Genomic DNA, 24,900 nt, shown 5'->3' with positions numbered 1-24,900 from the left:
CACCATAGTCAAAGGTACCAAGTATTTATACTGGGGTATAATTCCTGTTGTCTGTGGAACATCTGCTTACTTCAAAACACTTCACAAAGACAAAATAACGTGCACGCACGCACGCACACACACACACACACACACACACAGACACACACACACACACACACACACACAAAACCAAACGTCCTCCCAGGTCTGTTTTGCCTGTGCTTGTCTTTCACATTTGTGATGCAGCAGATGGTATGAGCTTCAGGGCAAAAAAAGATGATGACATACTCTCCATTAAAAGAACTAGTTTGCTGCAAATTAAGCAGCAGTTTTCAGCCAAGGAGTGTGCGAAAAACCAATGTGTTGCTTCTGTCAAAAGCAGTTTGGTTTATGCCTGAAACACATGACTGGGTTGAATCCTGCACCATTTCTCCGGTGTACTCCTAGCTGCAGTTTTCCATTTGTATTTGTTGAGGGGTTCATGAGGGCAGTGATAGGTCAGTCATTTTGAAGCCTAGTGTATTTCCCAAGAACAGGGCTTGCCTTAAAATATCAGAGTGCCTTACATCCACTGACTAACTGCACAAAAGATACAAAGAAGGAATAATTAAACACAGATTGAAAATATGTAAAGATAAAAGAAAGGGTTTATCAACACCAAAGCTCTGAAATTTGTCCAATACACTGTAAAATCTTATAAGTTCCCAGAACTCAAAAAAACTATGCAAACTCGTTGCCTCAAAAAATTAAGTAAAGCTTTCTTAAGATGACTGTTCAGACAACTTATTAATTGCAAGTATACAGTACTAAGAATAACTTTATGTTTCTAACTGTGCAATAATAATTGTTTATCCACTGACAAACATTTCAAGTTCTACAAAATTAAAAAAAAAAAAAAACATGTTGTAACTTAAAAAAACACTTTATGTTTTATCATCCTTGAAATTTCTAGTACAACACTTATATTAATATAACACTGTATGCAAGTATGATTCAAAAAGAATAATTAACAACGCTTCTTGTAATGGTGTTAAAATCATCTCAACTTTTATTTTCAAATGCAAAAATGTATATCAGCCAACATACTGGATAATCAAAATAAAATGTAGTTATTGTTTAGCCACAAGTATCTATTGTTTTGCATTCAAACACAGAAGCTTGCTATCTTCTAATATTTTAAGGATGGCTTGTTTCCATGCATTACTGTCTGAATGACTGTCATGGATTTAACTGATCCAAATGTAGTTGCAGAAGAAAGTCTTTCCTTCTCTTAAGTACAGTGGCAGTGGATGTGGGTTGGAGATTCAGTGATTTTGAACCTGCGGGCAATCTAAGACGAAAGTTATCCACGTTACAATGCCAAAGTTGTTGTTGTTGTTTTTTTTTAAACTAATCTTAAGGTATCTTCAGGCTAATCATAGACAGTAGAAAGGATGGATAAAAAAAAAAAACCCAAAATAGTAATATTCCAGCAGTGAGGATGCCAGTAAAACAGCATAAAATAACAGAAATTTACTGTCATTTTAAATTCAGTTATTTTCCTTAATTTAAAAATGGAAACTATCTCTATTTTTACAACACAGTAAATCAAAATACATTCCTCTAGCTTTAGATGCAATCTTGTGCTTTTTCATGTTAAATAAAGGGCATTTACCCTAAAATGATCAAATACTAGAATACAATTAATTAGCTTAAATCTGCAGCAAACCACTGTTATAGCTTGGGTTTAATGTGGGATTTTATGTGAAAATTATTATTATTATTATTATTTATTTATTTATTTATTTTATTATTAAATATAATAAATTGGTTAACTGCCCATAAAAATGATCAAAATACTGTCATAAAACCATTAACTGGATTTCTAATTACAATATTTTCAATGTTGATTGTGTTATGTTTATCTTTACTTAAAAATCTTGTTTATATAATAAATCTACATGCTAAATGACTATCTAACACGAGAAGGTTCACACAGTTTTTGTTATCTGTGAATGAATGACATCAGCTGCGCATCCTGAGAAGGCAGTAACTAAACATGGGCCACTGTAATGTAGGGTTGTTACCTTACAATATAAAGCAGCTGTTGTTGTGATTTGGTGATAAAACTAAAATTGAATTGAAATGTAATTTTATATATTACCAATAAAGGTGACAAAATGATTTGTGAATAAGTATAGCTCTATGTAGAATAGATGTTTTTTTATATTTTTAATTCAATCAACCCATCTGGAGCGCAGAATGCACAAACTTTGGACAAACTGCCCGAAATGCGTTGACATAGGTATTTCAGGGATTCTGTGTCAATCTGTGCTCCAGATGGGTTAATTCTGTTAAAACTCTTAATCGCGTTAATCGTGATGACGGCGTTGACAGCCCTATTTCATATATTTAAAAGTAACAGGAAAATTCTGTTTAGTGTTATGGAAAATCAGCTAAATTACTATTTTACTTTCAAAAAAGCGTGATTATATCAGTCAAATGCGTAAAGGTGTTACACTTCCACTCAAACTGAACATGAGCAGTGAAAGTATACGGATGGACTGTTCATTTGGTCCCAGACTGGGACTGATATTTTTAGCGTTTCACTTCATCTGTGTGGCTCTCTCTTTTTTATTCTGTCCTTGTCACCTTTTATATCTAAAATTTGACCATCCATCTTGCGGCAGCTTGTTTAACATTATGTGTACAGAAGCAGGTAAATGTCGTGTGCCCAAGAGAAAGAGAACCAGAGAGAGAGTGGGGATGAGACATGGGTGTACACATAAGTCTTTGAGGAAGTTGCACAGTTTGGTGAGAGGACACAGTCTACGACCTAGCTTTAGTGAAAGAGTCACTCCTATTATGTGGATTCTGAGAGGAATATCAACTCACTCAAGAGTGCTACAGTTTTGCTCAGGTGATGTTTATTTACTGAATTCTTAATTCATTTTCTAAAGCGTTTTTCCCTAAAAACATAACTCTGTCATCTTGTGGTACAGGTTGGGAGCAGGGTTGCTAAACACACCTACCTGCAGACATTTAAGAAAGCATGCACAGCGAGGGAGTGACTCACTGCTGCAGGTGTAGGAGTCCTACTGTCACATTGCGTAGGTCATTAATGGACAGTGTTCACATATGACTCAAACTGTGTGTTCATAAATGTTTTATTCATTTCATTTATAATTATGATGCCAAAACTGAACAATACACTCAGTCTGTTTGGTGACACATTAATTACAGCTTAAATGTGTATTTATTACAGGCTATTACTAAATGAAAAAGTAATTTGTGGTTAAAAATGACAGACGATTTACAGTTCATTACTGTGAAGGGACATAATGTAAACCTTTTGTAATAGCTTGGTATTTTTGTTGGGTTTATGCTTCAAGATATTTGATTTGGTATTTAGCTTTTTATACATTTGGTTCTTCTCTGTTTGTAACTGCCGTTAGTGTCACGTGTGATGAATCACTCAAGTCGAGTTTTCTCGTCCTTCTTGTAGTTTTCTTGAGTATTTTTTGTGTCTCCTTGTGTTTGAAATGATTTCCTCTTGTATAGTGTTTTACTTGTTTTTTTAGACCTTGCCTTTTTACTGGGCCCTTTGTTGCATTCTTCACTCTCCCGACTGATTAATTGAGCTTGACTATTGCCTGTTTTAGGTTAAAGATTAAGGTCTAAGTCTCTCCTCCTGGGGCATACTGTGAATCAAGTTCAATACAGTCGGGCTTTTTTCTGCTTCTTTGACTAGACAGAACCTAAAACCCCAGCTGGAGATGACGGGTATCACAGCAGGGGTTATAAACTTTCTTTGTTAAATTGTGCTTTCTGTTTCAGGTTCTGCGTACTGATAAAAGGGGCATTTCATGGGTCATATGACTCTTCTTCTACACCCCATGAAGGTCACTCAATCCAGGCAGAAACACTATCAGATGAAGAAAAAAATTCTGATTAAAAATCTATCAAAAGTATATAAAAAATATGACAGTATGCAACATTGTTAGAGAGGTTATTGCTTGACAAAATCATTAATCTTGTCATTTAGTGCACAGAGCAGTAAAATACACATTTTAATTCAGTTCAATTAATTGGTTGCTGTGTGCACTCTCAGTGCTGTTGTGTATTTCTAAGGCAATGGCTGCAGGTTTTGGAACTTTAAACTGGACACATGTAAACAGTAAAGATTACCACCCTGTCACTGTTACTGTCACAGGGATTCTAGATGCTTGTCCTGTGTTCTAGTGTGTGTTGTAGTTCTAGTCTGTGTGTGTCTGTGTGTTCTAGTAACAGCATGTTTCACCAGTGCAAAGGAGACTAAGCTGCAGATTTGAATCAACAGTGAAAACATTTATACATTTTCTGACGCATTCATGTGACAACACGATGCATAGTTTGTGTTTCATTCAGTTGTATTAGTAAGGTACAGCTTATAAACTTGCACATCTAAAATGTATACTCCTGGGAGAGAATCTATATAGCATGCTGTAAATAAAAGAATCTATGAATTAATGATTTTATACTAAAACTCTGAACTTAACCTGCTGCCGATCAGGCTATGTTGTCACCATCAGTTGCCACGGTGATTTAGAAAATCTTTTAGTAAAAAGAGAGCCACTTTCATGACACATGAACCTTTACACCTTTATGTGAACAGTAAAGTTTCAGTAAAGGTGCAAAAGGGTTTGTTCATTTTTGTTTAACATATTGAAATTGGGCTGTTTGCTCCGGCAGTCTGATTTGCTGACCTACACAGCAGCACATGAAATCTTACCATCCTCACAGTCCACACTGGTACTCGCACCAAAACTGTCATTTGGGTTATTATCCTGCAGAATAAGTGGAGTGGACGATTCTGTCCCAAGGAGTCGAGATTCAAATCTGCGATGTCATACTGATCTACAGCGTGGAGCCACTCTGTTGGCAGTGAATAGAAAGCTGACTTGGTGAATTGCAAATTACCTCCTCCCAGTCTAAGAAAGTCATCCTGAATCCTGTCACAGTGACCTTTCTAAATTTTACAATTTATTCTCTGCAGAGTTTTACATCCACATAACAAATTCATATTAAGGAAGAGGGCAAATCACTCCTTGTTTCTGCAAAGCAGGTAGTATATTTTACCTTCTCTCCTATAGCTTCATATTTTAGAGTTCCATTTCACTTCTATTGTCCTTTAAGTTCCCTGGCAGAGCCCCGAGGGCCAAGAAAAGCAAGACTGAATGCCTTTTTATTCCCTCCTCGTCACTGATTAACAGAGCTCTTGGTATAAAGATTGGCAAGCAGCTTTATTTTCTTCACACTTGGCCTGAATAGAGTGATCATCATAGCTTTCATAAAATCAGGCCCTATTCACCCAGAATTGCACATAAGAAGTACCCAGCACTCACTGGAAACAGCACTTACAGTTGTGTGAAGGGAATAGTGAAGGATGATTTTGTGGCAAATCTAATTTATTCTTCTTGGATGTGCGAAATGTGATTTGAAATTGAAGGCTAACTGAGCTCTGCTGTATTACAGTTTTCCTGTTGGAGCAATGGGAAACAATTCAAACCAATTGTAATATTGCCACTGGATGTCAATGTGATCCCAAGGGACTTGTGGTTCACTTCCAATACTGGAGGTTTTGGGTCTGTGCCTTCAGCCCCATGAAGTCCTGGGCAGAAGTGGAACTGTTATCATAGAATGGGAATGAAATCTGTGGAGTGGCAGCTGGGTTTCTTGGGGTCTTACCAGTAAATGGCAGGAAACGGCACTCAAATTGCTTAAATAGGGGGAAAGATGATAAAGGAGTCAATGAGAATCAGATTCATGATGAAGGCTTGAAGAAACCTGATTTTAAAGCCATTTAAAAGTTTTGGTCCTCTGGGGAACCATAGCAAACAATACATATAATAATACCATAGAACTTCTACACACTCAAGATCTGCACTGTCCATACTTCAAGGTTTATAGAGGTGCTCGATGAGCTGTAGACTAAAAATGTCCAATATATAATTTCTTCACACCAGGCATGCAACAGAGCAGCAGCAGAGTAACAACATGTCCCAACATGTTCTACAATGCGGCTTTGTCCTGCACCTCCTGCTTCTCCCGTTACGCACTAGATGTCCTCTACGATCAGCACTCTGATGCTCTGACCACTGAAAGACAGCAACATTTTACATACGTGCCAAATGGCAGCATGAATCTTTAAAATGCTCAATCCAAAATTATTGCACAACATTCATTGTTTACACTATGATCACAACACACATGATAAAGGAACCCTGGTGAGTAAAATAGACACATCAGGGTTTTTTTGCGTTTCATGAATGCTGAAACTGGGCTTTGGGGCAAAAAAACAAAACCAAAACCAAAATAAAATAACATAAATAAAATACAATAAAATAGAATAATACAAAATAAAATGTTACAGTGGGCTATCCATCCTATCATTATTGTATCAATCCGATACCAATACTGGGACTGGTATCGATATTTGCAATATCTGAATTGATTGAGGGTATAATTATCAGCAGGTTTTTCAGGAGTTCAGAAAAGATACTAAAATATAAATATGACACTTTTGCAAGACAGTTCACTTCCAAGTTGCATTTGCAACAAAGGGTCTTCAAGCAGGTTGGCATTTTCTGTATATATTGTTTCAGTTAAATGGTAAATGGACTGGTTCTTATATAGCACTTTTCTACTCTTCTGAGCACTCAAAGCGCTTTACACAACTTGTGCATTCACCCATTCACACCAGCACATTTTTCTAAGTGCTTTCTAAGTATCATTCACACACACACTCATACTCCGATGGATGCATCGGCGAGCAATTTGGGGTTAATATCTTGCCCAAGGATATTTGGCATGCAGACTAGGGGAAGCCAGGAATCGAACCACCAACCTTCCAATCAGTAGATGACCTGCTCTGCCTAGTTAACTAAGCCACCCAGCCAGTCCTGAACATAACTTTAGTGTCGCTTAGTTAACTAGTTTAGTTAGTCTTTATATCTAATTTCCCTGTTCACAACTGTATGGATTTGGAAGAATTATATATCTCACCTCCTAATTTTTATTATCCCTAATGATACATTCACACCAAATGCTAAACTAGGCCTTTGCAAGTTAAAATATTAAAATTTAAAAATAACAATTTTGCGACGCATTGCATTGGAAATCAGACTCTGCCAACAATCAGAAAAGAAAGAAAAGCTTATTGATGCCTTTTCAGGGGAGCTGCAGCAGAGTGATTCAACTTTGCTTTTATACAGACTGGAATAATGGAAATAAAGGAAAGTGCTTTGAGGAAAATGAGGTAAATTGTAGGAATTTATGGAAAGTTGTGAAAATATGTTACTATAACCTGATTCCAGGTATCACAACCCTCTGTAGTTTGCATACAGACCAAATCTCGGAGTGTATGATGGACCAAAAGAATAAAGAGCTTACTTCTATCTAGACAGTCATGTCTCCACAGTCATAACCACTTTTTTTATTTCTCGAAAGCATTTCCCATTATTCGGCCGTTAACACAGAGAAAGAAGCTACAGGAAATGTCAGTAAACACAACTGATTGCTCAAGGACTACTGACTAGCTTACAGGTCGCAGGATGTGAGACTCAACAGTGCTGATTTGGTCATCTGCAGTTCTGGAGCTCCAATAGGACTATGCTGTCCAAATACCCGTTCACCTTTTACACCTCTGACTTTCAATCCGACTCCAGGTCTTACCACCTACAGAAATACTTGATGCTAGGAATTCTGTAGTGGTTGGAATGGTTTTTGCCAGCCAGTTAGTGAATGCACTATGCAACAGGAGTTTTCCAGGATCTCAGTGCAATAGAGATTTGATTATTTGATTTTTCAGAAAACAAGCTACCACAATGCCAATGTGAACAGAAAGGCGTTAACTGAAAGAGCTGTCAAACCATAAAACACGGTCAAATCTGTTCAAAAGTTATTCTTAGAAAGCTGCTGGGTGCTCCCTTTACATTACTCATAGTCATTTGATCTGTTCTGGAGGAAACAAAAGCTGCTTACTTGGTTTTAACTATTAGGTTTGCTGCTCAAAGTGCTACAGATTTCAGTTTTCATTGGGTCTACTAGAAAGGGATATTGTTAAAAATCAGCAGCCAGTATTCTCAACACATTCTCAGATTCTAACTCTCCTACATCCAAGGTCTACACAGATGTTCCTACTCTGTTCTCAGAGTTGCATGTCCTGGTCTTAAGCTTGGGTATTAATGTAAATGCCAAAATGAATCCCATTTACCTCAGCTGTACTGTGGGGGAGGCAAAAGCTTCTCTGAGATCGAAATTGTCAGAACATAACACCATGAATATGGAAAAAACATAATGAGGACTTTTTTCACATTTTCATGACTTGTTCCTTTAAAATGGGCACCATAACAACAAAATATGATACTGGGGAACTTGTACACATAATAAATATGTACACTTGCTTTAATTTAATGGACAAATGCACAACAAATGTCACAGGAATCTGAATATTCCTTTAAAGAAATGTATTTCGCACTTCTGTTAACATGTACAGAAAGTTTCTCACAGTCAGCTTTTAAAGAAAGCATTTTAAATTTCATTTATTTCATTGCAATGTGTAGTGATCCAGTGGAGTGGCTGTAGCTCAGGTGGTAGAGGAGGTCACCTACTCCAGTCTGCATGCCAAATATCCTTGGGCAAGATGCTATCCGATGGATGCTCTCTGATACAGCCATCAAATGTTAGATAGGAAGCGCTTATAGTACTTGTGTGAATGTATAAGTTGTGTAGAGTGCTCTGATATAGTAGAAAAGCTCTAAATAGGAACCAGTCCATTTGCAGACTCTGCTTTAGTTTCTGGGCAAACACTTAAATTGGTCACTTGAGCAAATCTATTAGTTTATAATACCAGAAAGTCTCTGGTAGTGCTTTTGAAATGTCTTTCGGGGATGAATCACCGGCATTTTATTTTGGTCACAATACTGGTGAGTGCAGAGCTGCAGGTTTTCAAGGATACACCAAACAATTTAATGGATCTCTGACGTGGAACAAGACAGCTCTGTGAAATTATCCCCAGCAAGCACCAGGCTTCTCATTAAAGCCTCAGCCTGAACACTATCAGCTGCTTTTATTTCATAAAGTGAAGACAGTGAGTAGCAGACAATGTGTCATGGCTCAGCTGAATATATGTACTGGTAAGCTATTCCACCAAATATCTTGACAACCTTGCATGGATTTCACACCACAGATGGACCTGACATCACACATTTTGAATATGATGGAAGCAAAACAAAAAAGTAAGGACCAAGTGGTCCTAAAAAGAAACATCTCGCAACTAATATGGCATGGTGTAGTAATTCTGTTATTTGGAAACAACTCAGTAATATTATTTTATATATAAAGCACATCTTAGAGAGGCAGCTTCTCAGCAATTTCAAAATAACGTTCCTAAATGTAAAATTGTGAAAACGTATCTAATCTTCTACAATGCAGCATCTCATCAATGCATTCTGAGAATTTGGAGAAATCTCGGAGCGCAAGAGAAAAGGATGAAAGTCCACATTGGATGCTTGTGACTTTCAGGTCCTCAGACGACACCTTCTTAAAAAGGGTGTGATTCTTTCATGGAAGTTGCTGCATTTCCAGAAATCACTGTCAGTGAAAACAGGTCACTGTGCCATCCACAAATGCAAGTTAAAGCTTTGTCTTCAAGCCGCTTTCTCTGGGCTAAGGATCATTTAAAACAGACTGAGGCAAAGTGAAAAATGTGACATTTTAAATTCTTTTTAGAAAACATAGACACCACATCCTTCAGAATAAAGAGCATCCAGCTTGTGTTCAGCACTTAGTCCAAAATGCTAAACCATATACTGCATCTATGACAGCAGCAGAGGCTCTGTAGTGAAAGAGTGGATACTGAAGTGTCCTGCCTTCACACCACTTCATTTCTTGCCCTCAAGACATGTGGACAGTGTGTAGCAGTGGAGGCCTGATTCAAACCTCTTGGTTTTTAACATTTGTTACTGTTAGAGAGCTGCCTGGTAGGACTCCAGCGTTTAAATAACAAACAACTGACTAAAATGGATCTCCTCATAGACGTGAATGAAACTGAGAGGTGGTTACACTCGAGCAGATGAGCTGTTCTACTTGTTGCACCACTTTGTGATATCATGAATCCCATTATGCCGCCTTTGGGGATTTTCTTGTCTCAGTGTTGTGTGTGCCAAATTTTGTTTTTTGAATTTCTGATTGCTTTTGCCTGGATGGCATGTCTGTTTGAAGCTGGTGTGAAATGTTTAGAGATTTCTTAGATTGCGGTTCACTGGCTGGACTTTTAGGTTCTGATTCCATGCCTACAGGGAGCAGAAGGCTGTGTTTTGCTTCACTGTGGCACTGGAATGAAACTGTTTCCAAAGATTGCTACAATGCAAAGCTTGAAGGATATGCATATAAAGAGATTCTTTTACAGCTTGAAAAATACTTTATACCGGAGCTGCAGAGTTGTGCTCCAGCAACAGACTGATTTTTCAAAGTCAAACTCATTTCTATTTGATGTAACCAAGTACAATATGGCCACTGAGCTGTCAGATCTTTATACATGCCTCGAAATCACCTAGTCTGACTGGTACACTAGATAGCTACAACAGAATGCTTAATAATGTTCTCAGCAGGCATTAGTTTGATGCATGTGAGTCACAGAGCTGATTAGTTACAGCAGAAGTATCATTCAGCTCAATGTTTCTGTGACACCTCTATTAAAGCTTCAGCTTTGAGTACGCAGGACACACCACAGGCCTTGTATTAGAACTGACGGACAGAGTCAACATTCATAATGGCAATGTAAGAAAAAGACACTTGTCTGGAGAGTAAATGAGCAGCAGCACAGCATGCTGCTCAACTTGCTGAATAAAGAATGAAGTGGAAAATGAGGCAGCACACTGCTGACAAGACTGGCAAGCGAAGGCAAGTCGGAGTAGCTCCAGAGAGCAGATTAATGCCTGGATGTAGAGCTTATGTTGGCCAATTTAGCTTCAGTACTTTCTGTAAAGGAGCTTCCACCTTCGACAATCATTTTCAGTAAGTGCTAACGTCTCAGCCACTACACATGTAGCATGTGTACATGATGCTGCGTGTGTAGCTAATACATCACGTTTACATATTGTAGGTTGCCACAAGTGCACAGTAGTGAACAGAGGTGCTTTTAGACAAACAGCAATGTCATGCAGGCCTAGACACACTGATGTTTTCTGAATAGTTGCTGGTAGTCGTCGTGAATGTATGCCTTCAAAGTAAAACTTGTGCCTTGCTATAGCACCAAACACCTTTCAACCTTTACTTTGAAGATGAATGGTCTCGTTTTCCAATTTTCATCATACTTTTCGGTTTCCCTACTGCTCTGGAAGCAGCAGACTTCCATGTCTTCCATTTAATGGATGTTTTCTGTGCTGGGCAACTACCAACCACTCACAAACCAGTCAGAGAATGCACCTCGCCTCAGTGAGCTGTGCTTGCGGACCAGTCTGTAGACAAAGCCAATAAGGAAATGAAGAAAAGACTCGAGTTCCACTGACAACTTTAGGCCGAAGAATTAAAGCAAGACCACATTTATTCAGGGATTTTCCTCTCACAGAGAGTGACATCGTGTCTGTAGCAACTGTGTTGCTGTCATTCTGCAATCATGTGTAACCTCTTATGTTTGTATTATAGTTTTACCATCCTTTGTGAAGTACATTCATCTGTATTTGTCATTGCCAAACGCTGCCAACACCACCCCTTTACATGAACGTGTATTGAAAACCCTGGGTTACCACTGATAACCAATGTTACCCTAGCAATTAGGATGACTGCAAGTGAATCTAGATATGCAAATATGCAGAGCCCAGGCATATAATACAGGACATGTCCGGTATGACTAAGACAAAAAATATAATCAAGTGATCTTGAAGTCAATCATAAGGAGAAATACAACAACAAAAGTACAAATATGAAAGAATGAGTTTAATCACCCAGATTTATAAATTAGAAAAAAAAAAAAAGCAAATAAAGTTTGGAAGTAGTAACAAACACTGTAGAGCACATCTATAACAAGGCAGAAAAGTACACAATTCTCACTTCACTTTCATGCTTCAACACAGCTCTGGCAACACTCAATGTTTCAGTGCAGCACATAAACAGACCATTGTAGAAAACTAGGTTTTGTAAACGTCCATGATGCTGATCAAGATTATAGAAGGAAATGTAACAAAACAGAAGTACAACACAAACAAGATTTATCTTAATATATTAAAATTTGTGCTTCTGTTAACCACAATCACGACAACACTGGATCAACGGGTAAATAATACAGTCAAGGAAGCCCTCTTTAAATATAATAAAATACCCTCCACTGTAATAACTTACATACATTCATTAACTCCATTGGTCATTTGACAGTCTGTTGAATTGCTAAGGAGTAGTTACAGAACCAAACTGAAACATACATCGACTCTTCAGGACACTGTTAGATTACAATAAATGTCTGAACATAACTTTCGCTGAAACAACCTTTAATGAGGTTTGGGATCAGCAAAAAATATTTTTACAGGCACTAATGAAATACTTAACACTATGGAGCTGACAGGAATACACGGCTCACAGTCAGATAAGAAAAACGACTGAATTCCATCAGTTTGGAATAAGTTAGTTCAAGCAGGCATGTTTACCTTAAGAGCTCACGCTACAGTCTAGTAAGATGCACTTACTGAAACAGCAGCAGATTCAACAACATACACACTTGAGGTGTCCAAGTTTGTTTTGTTCTTATTCTGACCACTACTAGTTTGAGACAATTACACAGTCCTCCCCCCACAAAGGCAGGAAGTGACCGCTGTCCACAGCCTTCTGGTGGATCGTCTCAGCAGTTCGCCTTTGGTTCAGGGTATTCAAAGCCTGCAGCAGGTCATTTAAGCTCACTCCTTTACCTTCTTTCTCCACCCAAATATGCAGCAGTTCATGGATCCTGTCTTCATAGGGAAGGTTCTCTTTGCTTTTGATGACATTGTCACTAATTTCAAGCTGACGGAAAAACCTCTTGTGATAGTTTACATCTAGTTCTTCAAAATATTCAAAGCACTTCCTGAGAGACTCTTCACCTGCAAAAACAAACAACAACCTTCACTCCATCACATTAACGCCTTGTGCTGATAACAAACATTTCGACAACCAACTGGACTGCAATTAAAAGCAGCGCGGTGGTATGAAATGGAAGCTTTATCTAATGTTGTGTTTAACAGCAGGTGCTTGTGTGTTATGCAGTGGGTGAGATCAGGAATAAGAGTCAAAATACTTTACCATTCACAGGAACAAGCTTGGGAAGTGGCACCTCTTCCTAAATGAAACAAAAGCAAACATATAAACATATTAACATATAAAAAGTCAGAAATTGTAAGACCTGCTAAATCAAAGTCATGTCTTATTTATAAGCAGGTGAATGAAATGAAAGGAAAAGCATTTATCTAAAAGATCTTACACAATACAGTGATGCATTTTCCTGTCAGTGCGGATGGAAAATGAAAGGAGACATGAGATAGTGAGACTGATAAGGAGCATTCCCTGTTAATCTTCAGGTGTTTTAAGGACCAGGTGACTCATTAAGTTTTCACTAACACAATAACAGCAGCCTGAGACACTGAAGATCAAATGTTAAAGGTAATTCTTAAACCGAGAGTCACAGGATTCTTATACGCCTTCTGATTGTTGAGAGAATTTGCTCCAACATACTGGAGTGCAGTATGGAAGTAAAGAAGCAAGTCACTGAGGTTTATCCATGACTGCAGACCTGTCCCTCTGCAACTGGGAGCAGGTAGAATTCTGAGGCTCTTTCTGTCATGTAAGGAGTCGTGTGTAGCATGAAAATCAAAGTGGGAAAACTGGAACATGAGGACAGACAGTAAGACAGCAGAGGCTGTTAGAGCAGCAGAGCATTAGTTAATAGCAGCAAACAAGACAAGCATCAAGGATGAAGCAGGCGATGAGATGAGCTGCAGCTCTCACCCTCCTGTGAAGCTGCGCTGGGACCACAGGGCTGGCTTGAGGGGCAGGTGTGAGCGCGTCTGTTAGGCTGTGCTGAGAGTTACTGGCTGAGCTGTTGAGGCTTGGATTGAGAATTTGACGCTCATCCTCAGCAATGTTGGAGGATTTAACTCTCACCAGATGCTGGGACAGGATTAGATTTGTGCTGGTTGGTCTTTGAGTGTCCTTATCCTTAGGAGTCTGGATGGCAGTGTATTGCTGAAGAAAATGTTAAGAGAGTCTCTGTCATTTAAGTTACCTTTGGAAAGTCATTTCCATTCAGCTCATCGTCATGGTTTGGCTATTTTTGTACATTAATGGAAAACATGACTCACCTGTTCTGCTTTGCTCCTGTCAGACCGATTTCTCTGAGAGCCTGAGGAAAGAATGTGAAGAGAATTATGCAACTTCCAAGAATTCCCAACTTTCCAACACAAAGTTATTTACTTTTTGTCTGAGCTCAATTTAATTTCATCAACTGAGCAGAACCTGCTGCTGCTCTGCATCAGTTCTAGCACAGTGTGCAGCCTCTCCTGGACACTTTGTGTCACTGAGGATTTTCATCAGTCGGCTGGAAAGCCTGCCCAGCAGTTCCAGTTTGTGTTGGACCCGGCCCAGCATGGTCAACAGCACAAACTGGGAAAAGCATCTTCACGTGGCTCAATCCAATTGGAAAAGTACTTTAGTGAACTCGCCAACAGCAGCCCACCTCTATGTGAGGCCTGCATGGTAATGATATACACCCCAACAGACTGTGGTTAACATGTTTGCTGAGAGGGCGTACTTGATAATTAGGCTTTAATCAGTTACACCTGATCCCAACATAGTCAGCATGATGTGTTAGCAGCTCATCTTCTGCTCTTAGATCATCACACCTGAAACTGCGTGTCCATTGTAGCAGGTTTCTGCACACATGTATATCCTCTATCACGCCATCTGGTGTCTCAACTTATACTTAATAGCTTTTCAGTCTTTCAACACTGAACTTTGTTCCACATGTGATAAACAGTCCCACAATTATCCAGAACTGTTAATTTTCTTACCATGTTTTACTCATTTCATGTGCCATTTGGAAATCTCTCATCTGCTCTAAACAGTCTGATTACAGGAGAGTTTGGCCTTGTGCAGAGTCAAAATATCTCATCCTGTGAGAAGCTCTTATCCACTTGCTCTCAAAGATGGCACACAGACAGCATTGTGGGAAAATGCTTCATTGATAAGACTTCACTAACAGGGTTCCCAAAACAATGCTGTGAAGCTCAGAGGGAATCCAGAAATGTTGAGTGGAATGTTATTTTCAGTCATTCGGTTGCAGCAGGTGTGTCTCAGCATTTATTAGCATATCCTTATGGGTCAGACTGACTGCAGAGGCCAGCGGGCTCAAGATCTGTGTTAATGAGAGCCAGGCCTCAACAAGTGCATGAAAATATTGTGGCAGCATCAATTTAATATCAGCAGTTCATCTGTTTGTGGTGTGAAGAAAAGTACAAGTCCTTCCCATAGCATTGATTAACACCTGTCAGAGCAATAAGACTGCAAAGCTGTACCACTACACACATGAGACCAAAATGTTAGAGTTCGAGCATCTTTAAGTGCTTGGACCCTACAACACTGCTCCTGCTGACAACTATCAGAGCTGAAATAATAAGTGAATTTGTTTAAGAGTGATCAGGAACCATCTAGACAATAAGTTGAATGAATATTTTTCAAACAAAAAACCCAAAACACCACAACCCACCCCTACATTTTGATGATTTGCTGCTCTGTCATGCCCCAAGACCACACCTGGCCGAGTTGGTGACTTCTGTGACACCAGGAATGTGGAGATGGAGCATTTAGTTTACAATGGGGCATTTGTAAAATCGATGTCTATACTGTTCTGGACAGTTTAAAAATCATCAGGCCTTCACTTCGGCAATGCTGAGCAGATAATACTTCTGATACAGCCGGTCAAGAGCATTTTCTTGAGTGGACACGGCCAGCTGCAGTGGCCACCAGAACATGACACAACTGTGTAGTTGCCACACGTTCAGCAGAAGCATTAGCTCCAGTCACAGAACTACTAACCCTACTACAAAAGATACAAACTGTGGCATGTGTATATTTATCGTTTAGGTTTGTTTACCCCATTATAATGCAAAAACTATCCATCCTCCCCAGCTAACACAGACAAAATGTGAAGGACTCAATGAACAGGTCGACAGCCTATCAGAGCACTAACAGACTTTTGCATCAAGGTGATTTTACTATTAGGATTCAACATCTGTATAAGAACAACGTACCTGTTTTACATCTCTTCTTGTAGAAAAATATCCCAGCAAATGTTATGGCAGCGAGGACACACAGCACCACCGCAACCACCACCACAGTGATACCTGTTTAAGAAAAACAAAATGAAAAAAAACCCCATAAGGGACAGTCATTTGCTATTTACAGAAAAAAAACCCCAAGATATTCATGGTTTGAATCAATGTACAGTGCGAGTGAATCTCTGATATCATTTGTTTCTGGCCTGGAAAATCTGACTTTGTAAATATACATTTATCCCAGTGTAACAAAAAGTCTTGCATGCATCTGCCACAGAGTAGTGTACCTGGATCAGAGCCAGATTTGTTCTGGATCTTCTTGCACTCCGTGTTGGTGGTTGATGTGCAGTTCCTCACTTTCTCTTCATCCTCTGCACACCTAGTTAGGAGAGAAGCAAAATAAATCGAAAGGTTTAAAGACCTAAATGTCAGTCTTCTTCCCGCTGCTCCCTTTAGGAGTCACCAGAGTGGACAAGCTGCATCTAGCATCATCTTCTGTCACACCAACCCTCTTCCTCTCCTGCTTGGCAGCTCCACATTCAACACCCAGTATATCCACCATCCACTCCCTCCTTATACTTGTGTCTTTACTGATTTTGAATAATTTGCAGACACTTACCGTGAACACTTCAAGCACACCTCACATGCTTGGTTAGGATCACAAAATCTCCCTGGTTTGCACTGACATTTAGTATCTTCAGTGTGAGTGCATGAGCTTACAATTTCCTCATCTGAGAGAGTAACATGAAAGAGACCTTGTTTAGGCAGAGTTTATGCTCTGAGGACGCCGACTACAAGAACAATCAATAGTGAACCTTTTCATTCTGATCGATGGTGTAAAGCCGTCAAACAGAATTACCTGGACGACACCGTGTGCACTTCAAGCAGAACTTCAGTTGGTTGTCATGCTTCATGTATGTATCGTAGTCACACTCCTCACACTGCCCCCTCTCTCCATCTACACTGCAGGGTGATTTCACATATGTGCCTAGAGCGCGCGCACACACACACACACACACACACACACACACACTTTATATGTCTCCTTCAACTGAACATGTGACTCTAGCTGAATAATAAGGCCGTTTCATGTGGCTTTTGATGACTTACTGGTTTGAAATTATTACAGAAGTTCAGTTTCATGAGACTTACCAGCTTTACAATTCAAACAACAGAGGTTGCCATGTTCGTACTGATCTTCCGGGCAGTTGGCCTGCCGCCGTGCTCTGCCGTTTCCCACCTTAAGATCAGCCTGTGGGTATGCTGTGGTGGATTTGAGGAGAAGGACCAGGACAGGCACAAAAACCTTTGGATTTTGATGCGGGGGTTTAAAAAATAATAAATAAAAGTCAGAGTGGTGAATAAACAGTTTTTTTTAAAAGAGTCCCTAAGCAGGCAGGTGGGGTGATGTTTGGTTACATTAAGGTACCAAAACTAGTTATGATCAGACAAGAATGGGAAACTGGGATAAAACATGGTGACTTATGAGCAAAAACCTGCTTCGTTATAGTCATGAAACTATCTTCTTAAGTAAAAATATCAAGTGCACCGCTTTCATCTTTTTCCATGTTTTGACTTAAAGAGATTTCAAATTGATTATATTAAAGAACTCATTTTATGAGTTTTACAGAAACATAATCTCTGATTATGTGTTTTGGCTAACTGAAAACATTTTCACTGCAAACATACAGAAAAAGTATATAAGCCATTATTCTGTGGAAGCTTTCTTGTATGATGATGCGAGTCAGATTAGGCCACATTTAAGAACACGCCACTTCACTCTGAACTCAAACAAGTCAGTGCTGCACAGGTGGGTGGGGAAGAAGGGGATTTCTTTCCAACACTCCTTGAACTAAGCCTAGTGGATTCAGTATTAAGAAAGTGTACCAAAGTATCCCAGCTGACTTATGAACTTCTTAATATTGAGCAACACGTTTTAAATAACAGGAAACGTGATCCACAAACAGTGTGTCCTAATATGGCCAACACCTTGATAGGTTGCAGGAATAACCAAATAAGGAAATCACACCCATGATTTCGTAACACCATCAGGTGCCCTAGTTACTGTGAGGGCATCTCCCAGCAGGCATGGAGAGACAAACACTCACCGGTGTGTGAAAGTATAAGAATTTTAATCCCTCTGCCTTCACTGGAAAGTAGAAATGGCGTGCTTAAGCATATTTAATAGTACTTTGGAAAGGAAAAAAAAACAAAAACCCTAAAGCGACCTTGTTTATACACAAAGACATACACAAGAGTTTATTTAAAAAAAGTTTATATTTCCAATACGTGCTGTCCGACTCTATAAAGTAGCACTTTATGTCGATGAAAGTGATCTCTGACGTAATGCAAACCATCATTTCCATCGCTTTATGCACACAATCAAACATATTAGAAGATATTTAATCAAAATAAAACTTTTAGGCAGCTCAAAATCAAGCCGAAAGCTATACAAAAGGCTCAAACAATTAGGCCAGGCCGTTTTTATCCGGAGTTTACCAATAGGATCTTTGCGAAAATTGAAGACGTTTAAAATGCACACGCTCTTAAAGTTAGGCGCAACATAGCGCCCGGTACACAAGAAAACACGCGCTGTGGAGTAACGTGTATTCTTTTTATTCAGTGATCAGTCGCCGATGACAGTCAACCACAAACTGTCGACTAGTTTCAGTGCAGAGTCTCAGGTGGGGGAAACAGAAATAAAGTGACTTTTTGGTGAGCCCACGAGGAATTTCACACCTGAGTTCACACAGCGCCTTGTGACACTTGACACATAAATGCGACATCTTGCGCCAACCAGTAAAAAGGAAAATTGCCAGAGGTCTCTCCTTTTTATTTACAGTCAACGGGAGGATAAACTTTGGTTCGACAACCCGTGACAATTCTGGTCACTTCGGTCCTCAATAAACAAATCAAAACAACAACAAAAAACCTTAAAAGTTTACATAATTAACTTTTTATTAAGTTAACAGCTTAACATAAATATTAGAATCCCCCCGCGGTTGTCGCGAAACATTAAAAGCACTCTTATTACTTTGAAGGACCTCCATTTTTAAAAATGAGTCACAAGGAAGCTGTTTACAGAAACTTCACGCTGACTGAATGACGCCGGTACAACACCGGCCCGTGAGACCAGAGCAAGCTTTGTAGATGTTTAAAAAGACAACAGGACTTACCACAAACATAGGAACGTACTTCATCTTCTACTAAAAATGTCGGCCTCCACAGACTTTCAATTATTCCACGGTAACTCAGAGCAAATCGATTTAGATTTACCACCGTAGCGTCCTGTAGGCTACTGTCTCAAAAGTTTAACTCAGGTGTGAGCCGACTGAATTAATGACGTAGCTGACAGGCGGGGCCAAAGTACAAAGCAACCTCGTCTCAGCTCACAAACAGAAGGCGAAAAAAACAGCCCCACTGATAAAGTCAGTCTTTACTCCAAGCGGCCTATATGGCACAAGAAGTAATGATAATAAAATATGTGTATTTTTATTAGTATAATTCAAATCATCTTCAGCTGCAACGTTATCAATGATTATCAATAATTATTAGCGAGCATTGTAGATGATGTAGACGATTTTGTACTGACCCCCAGCTGACGTCACCTGTGCCATCTTAGTGCTAAGTTTCTGGAAGAGCAGCTGGCTGTTTAGGTTTAGAGTAAGGCTGGGTTTAAAACGGTGGCGTTAAAATGCCCTGTGGACAAACGTCTCCCCGTCGGCGGCTCAGAACAAATATTGACCAGAGTGTTTCACAGACCGATAAGACGCCTATTTAAATTAAAAAACACAATTCAGACTCATTGGCCCCGGGGATAGAAAAACAAAAAACACAAAAAAACAAGACGTAACACTGGACTTTTTCCTCAAGCTATTACGGTTATTACATTTTCGCATATTTGGGCTATTAACCCCGCCCCTCCTCTTTTCTTGGTCTTCTTTTTCTTCTTTTTTAGCTATAAATTCATTTAAATGAAATTATTAAAATGTAATGTGGTTGCAAGCAGACACTGCTTTCATGTAAGAGGCCTTATGACTGATTACTGAGAATACTGATTTAATATATGGTGAAATTATTTTATTAAAGAATGCTTTTAATCTCAGCCTCTGTTATATATTTTGTTAAGGAATATTTTCTTTTGAATGCAGTAGTATAAAATAACACGCAATGGCAAATTATTATCAGTACAACTTCAAAAATGCTGTACTTTTGCTCGGGGGTTAAGCAAACATAGCTTTCCATCTCTGGGTGTAAACATTTGTACTGAAAACAGTTTTAAAGTTAAGGTGAGAAAACGAACAAACAAAAACAGTTGCATGCTGAGTAAATCATGACTAAACTCACAAATACTGCACATGATTCACATGAGGAAACACAAGTGTAGTTTTGTGGCTACAGCTTATCACAGTGGTAACATACGTGGTGCCAAAGCTACAGAAAAAATGAGATAAAATGAGCTGTCTGAATCCTGAAAACAACATGTAATTTTTTTTACAGTAATATTAGAGGTATAGGTGATGAACAGTTTGTAGAATGTAAAATGTAAGATAATGTCTAAGCCTACAGTGGGATGCAGTGTTTTTATCTGAAGGATCTGAGTGTGTGAAGCTCTAAACAGAAGCATTTGCTTCTCTTATACCAAACCAGCTTTTTCCTATTTTAAACATAAAATTTATGCAAATAAAATCAGATATGTTGGATCTGACCTGGTGTGTGATTGCTTTCACTCTGAATGAGCTCAGCATTCAAACATTCAAATTGCTGCTGTATTGCAAAGTGAATAACAGTTCCAAGAGGTTCCTCTCTCGCCTGTTAGCCCCTCACGGGATAATGGGGGAAAACAGACTATTGTACAAACGCTTTCATCACAAACTGCATGAAGTCAGCCATCACCACAGTGTTTAGCAAACCTCATGCTTGGGAGTGCCAGTTTAGCATTATCTAATGAGCAGTTGTCTGCAGCGCGCAGATATGCAGGCCGACAGGAAGCAGTGGGCTGTGGATGCGGAGAGGAATAAAACCTCCGTTTCAGTCTGTTGATTGCGATGCTCTGAGATGGGGCTGAAATGGTCTCACAGTTTTAGGCAGTCGGGGCTGTTTCTAGGCTCAGAGATTGGGTGAGTGATGGCTTCACAGGCTGCCAGGCACTGAGAAATAGAGACCAGTCACTCAACAAGTTTCCTGCGCATTGCAGCTCATCAACATCTTATTCCTCCACCTTTCTAGTACAACACTACATTTCTGGTTTTACCTATTTTATTTGCCCAATCATTCAGAGTCTGCTCCATTTCTGAATTTCTGCACCGTTTCCCCTCACGCTGCTGCAAACTTGTGTTTTTTGATGATAAGGCCCGGGAGGTGGCTGGAATCTCTGAGCCACATTTTCCGAGATAAGACATGAATTTTGCATTCAGACAGACCGTACAGGGTTCTGCTCATCGGCCGGGCCGAGGTCGAGATCAATTCTAATGATATGGAAAAAATATATATATACTTTTCTTCTGTTACAGAGCCTATGTGTATACTGAGAGGGAGGTTTTGCTGTAGGGATTAAGGGGATCTTTCTGACACACAGTGCAAGAGGAGATAGCGAACTGAAGACCTACATGAACTTGCTTTTTCATAGAGGAATTAGACAAAGCTTATCCAAAGACAGAGTGAACCTGCACACTGGTCAATAAGCAAAAGAAGTGCAACTAGAAGTTTTTAAATGTTAAAATTCCAACATTAGGTTTGAAGACTGACAAGAAATTGATTGAATAAAGGATGATCTTTTATGCAAAAAATGGATACAGATAATGGGTACATATAGTCCTGAAAAATGTTGCATTTTAATTTGTTTCTAATCTTTAGCAGCTTGTGTGGATGTTTAGTTCACAAATTTATTCTGCGATGGAAGTTCAGAGGAAAGCAAGTCTTCCCTTTCAGTTATGCCCCGTCGATGCTTGCACAGTTACATGCTGTCCAGTACAATAGATCTATTGGCACTGAGCAGCTCCACTGGAGCAGCTCAGAGTTGAGGGTCTAACTCGGGGGCACCAAAGTGGTGGTTAGGAAAGATGGGAAAGCACTGCTCTTTATTTTCGCCACAATGGAAGGGAGGTAAAGGTGTTCATATAGAGGTAAATGGCCATGGCCATAGTGTGGGTATAAGAACAACATTGGAAAGGTGGCCAGATTCAGAGGGCCATAAGCTTCACGAGAGCACTAACAATATCCACTCTAGTGTGATTGTAGAGTACCCAGACTGGGTCAGATGTAAATGGCAGTAGCAGAAGGTTGACCAGTGACATTACCTAATAAAGGGAGACATGACACTCACTAAGGGGAAAGTTACATCAGGAACTGACTCTGAGCCCCTTCTTGTTCACAGTAGTGATGGACAGATTGACAGATGGGATCAGACATGAGTCTCCGTGGACATTGTGATCTGTAGTGAGAGTAGGGAGCAGGTGAAAGAGAATCTGGACAGGTGGAGGTATGCACTGGAGCGAAGATGAATGAAATTCAACAGAAGCAAGACAGAATACGTGTGTGAATGAGAGAAAGACAGGTGAAGCGGCAGGAGTAAAGATAGTGAAGGTAGATGAGTTTTAATACCCGGGGTCAACCGTCCAAAGCAACAGACAGTGAACAAGAGAGGTGAAGGAGAGTGCAAGCAGGGTGGAGTGGGTGAAGACGAGTATCAAGGATGATTTGTGACAAAAGGATAGCAGCAGGAATGGAAAGAAAGGTAGATGGCACTGAGACATGCCATGGTGTATGGTTTGCATATGGTTACACTGACAAAAAGACAGGAGGTGAAGCTGGAGGTGGAAAAGTTGAACATGTTGAACAGGTTTTCACTGGAAGTGATTAGAAATGAGTGTATCAGAGGGACAGATTGTGATGGAGGGAGATGATCCACTGTGGCGACCCTCTAAATGAGCAACTGTTCTCATTAGATTTGACAGGTAATTCCATACATGCAGTTCTTATGTGACTTTAGATAATACTTCAAAATGACTGCCCAAATTGTTACTTGGTGGCAAGACTTACTTCCAGATGGACTTTGGTCAGAGCCGCTGGTGTACATGGCCTAAAAGCTTATTTTATTTAGTTTGCACTATGATTCAGCCAGTTACTAGGAGAAGTCTATTCATGGCTTTGTTCCCGCATGGCTCAAGGTGTCCATCTGGAACTTCTGTCAGCGCACTAGTTCCCCTCTATTGACGGCATCACATGCATGTGTGCTGTATTAATGTGGGGTAAGACACATATGGTGTTTCAATCTAAAAAAACCAAACACCTTCAGGGATACCATTGCTGGAACATATTCATGGTGTTAGTAAGAGACTTGATTCGATAGTTTCAGAAACTATCCATGTTCAACATGTGACTAAAATCCAACCTAACCCCAACTCTAACCCTAAGTTAAGAGGTTAACATTCATAATAATCTAAAAGCCTCAGGATGCTTCATGGTAGACACTATAGGCTAAATAAGTTGCAATCTTGAACTAGTACACAGATATAGCATTTTTAAAAAGCAAACACAAAAGTGAATCCCTGTGAGGTCCAAGTCATCGCAGATGCAGATGCTAATCATAACCCATGATATCTGAATATTTATTTGTTTTTTAAGACTGTGTTTCACGGTCTTGGCAATCAGGTGAAATTGATCATTCTAAATGAGACACACCAAAACTGTTTTCCATTACTGGTGGCTGTGGCTCAGGTTGTAGAGCAAATCAGCTACTGATTGGAAGGTTGGTGGTTCAATTCCCCCAGTCTGCATGCCAAATATCCTTGGGCAAGATACTACCCAAATTGCCCTCCGATGTGTTCATTAGAGTGTGAATGTTTATTAGTTGCACTTGAGTTTAGAAGTGCTTGTATGAATGGGTGAATGAGGCATGTTGTATAGAGCGCTTTGAGTACTCCGGGAGAGTAGAAAAGCGCTATATAAGAATCAGTCCATTTACCATCCATTGCTTCCAATAAATAAATAAATAAATAAATATTTACTCTAAATTAGAGTTACAGTTTGAGGCAGGGTTAAGATGGCCTCAAAGTGGTAACACATGTGCTATATTTCCACAGGCAGTATTTCATAATACGTTATGCTGATGGCTGCCTGGGACACTGGGCCCATTCATCTCTATGCTGAGCTCACCAGTGGGTTTGTCTATTGACATAAATGACAATAACCTAGCTGGCCACATTGCTAATGTTAGCAGTTAGAGCAGGATTGCACAATTCAGTGGGCCAATTGCTACACAGCCAGGAGCAGGAGAAGCAATCAATGCTCTTATGAATGTTTTGTTGGTCTTACTGATTCACTTAGAGACATTTGAACTTACTTATCTGTTTCATTGTTGTAATGATGCATGTCACAGACACTATGCAATGCTGCCTTTTTTGAAAGTATTTATGGGTGTTTCGCAACATTTTACACAGTTTGCATCATGCCTCACTTAATCAGACTCAATCAACAATCTTTTGCCTTTTACTCATACCTTTACTTCCTGAGCTTTATGAATGGGAACTATTACACTTTAAACCACAATCTCCTCTAACCTCTGGGGAATTGAAGAAGCTATGATTGCTCTAAAAATGTA

At 39.5% G+C, this 24,900-nt stretch overlaps 1 protein-coding gene across 2 annotated transcripts; it reads right to left on the bottom strand.

Moving 5' to 3' along the window:
- Positions 1-2,625: 2,625 nt before the first annotated feature.
- On the bottom strand, positions 2,626-19,704 carry hdr (hematopoietic death receptor). Of its 2 annotated transcripts, XM_085180740.1 has the most exons (10): positions 19,475-19,693; positions 17,451-17,604; positions 17,158-17,286; positions 16,918-17,029; positions 16,586-16,677; positions 16,275-16,367; positions 14,328-14,368; positions 13,975-14,211; positions 13,273-13,309; positions 2,626-13,073 (listed from the first exon to the last, which is right to left on the bottom strand). In XM_085180740.1, the coding sequence occupies exons 1-10, from the start codon at positions 19,496-19,498 to the stop codon at positions 12,757-12,759; spliced, it is 1,236 nt and encodes a 411-aa protein (XP_085036866.1). In that variant the 5' UTR covers positions 19,499-19,693; the 3' UTR covers positions 2,626-12,756. The 2 variants fall into 2 exon arrangements, with proteins under 2 accessions (XP_085036866.1, XP_085036867.1); XM_085180741.1 differs by lacking the exon at positions 13,975-14,211 and having other exon boundaries at positions 19,475-19,704.
- Positions 19,705-24,900: the final 5,196 nt, after the last annotated feature.

This window comes from Neolamprologus multifasciatus, chromosome 12 (genome assembly GCF_963576455.1).
Source record: "Neolamprologus multifasciatus chromosome 12, fNeoMul1.2, whole genome shotgun sequence".
Classification (NCBI taxonomy): domain Eukaryota; kingdom Metazoa; phylum Chordata; class Actinopteri; order Cichliformes; family Cichlidae; genus Neolamprologus; species Neolamprologus multifasciatus.
This window is presented reverse-complemented; position numbering and strand designations above follow the sequence as displayed.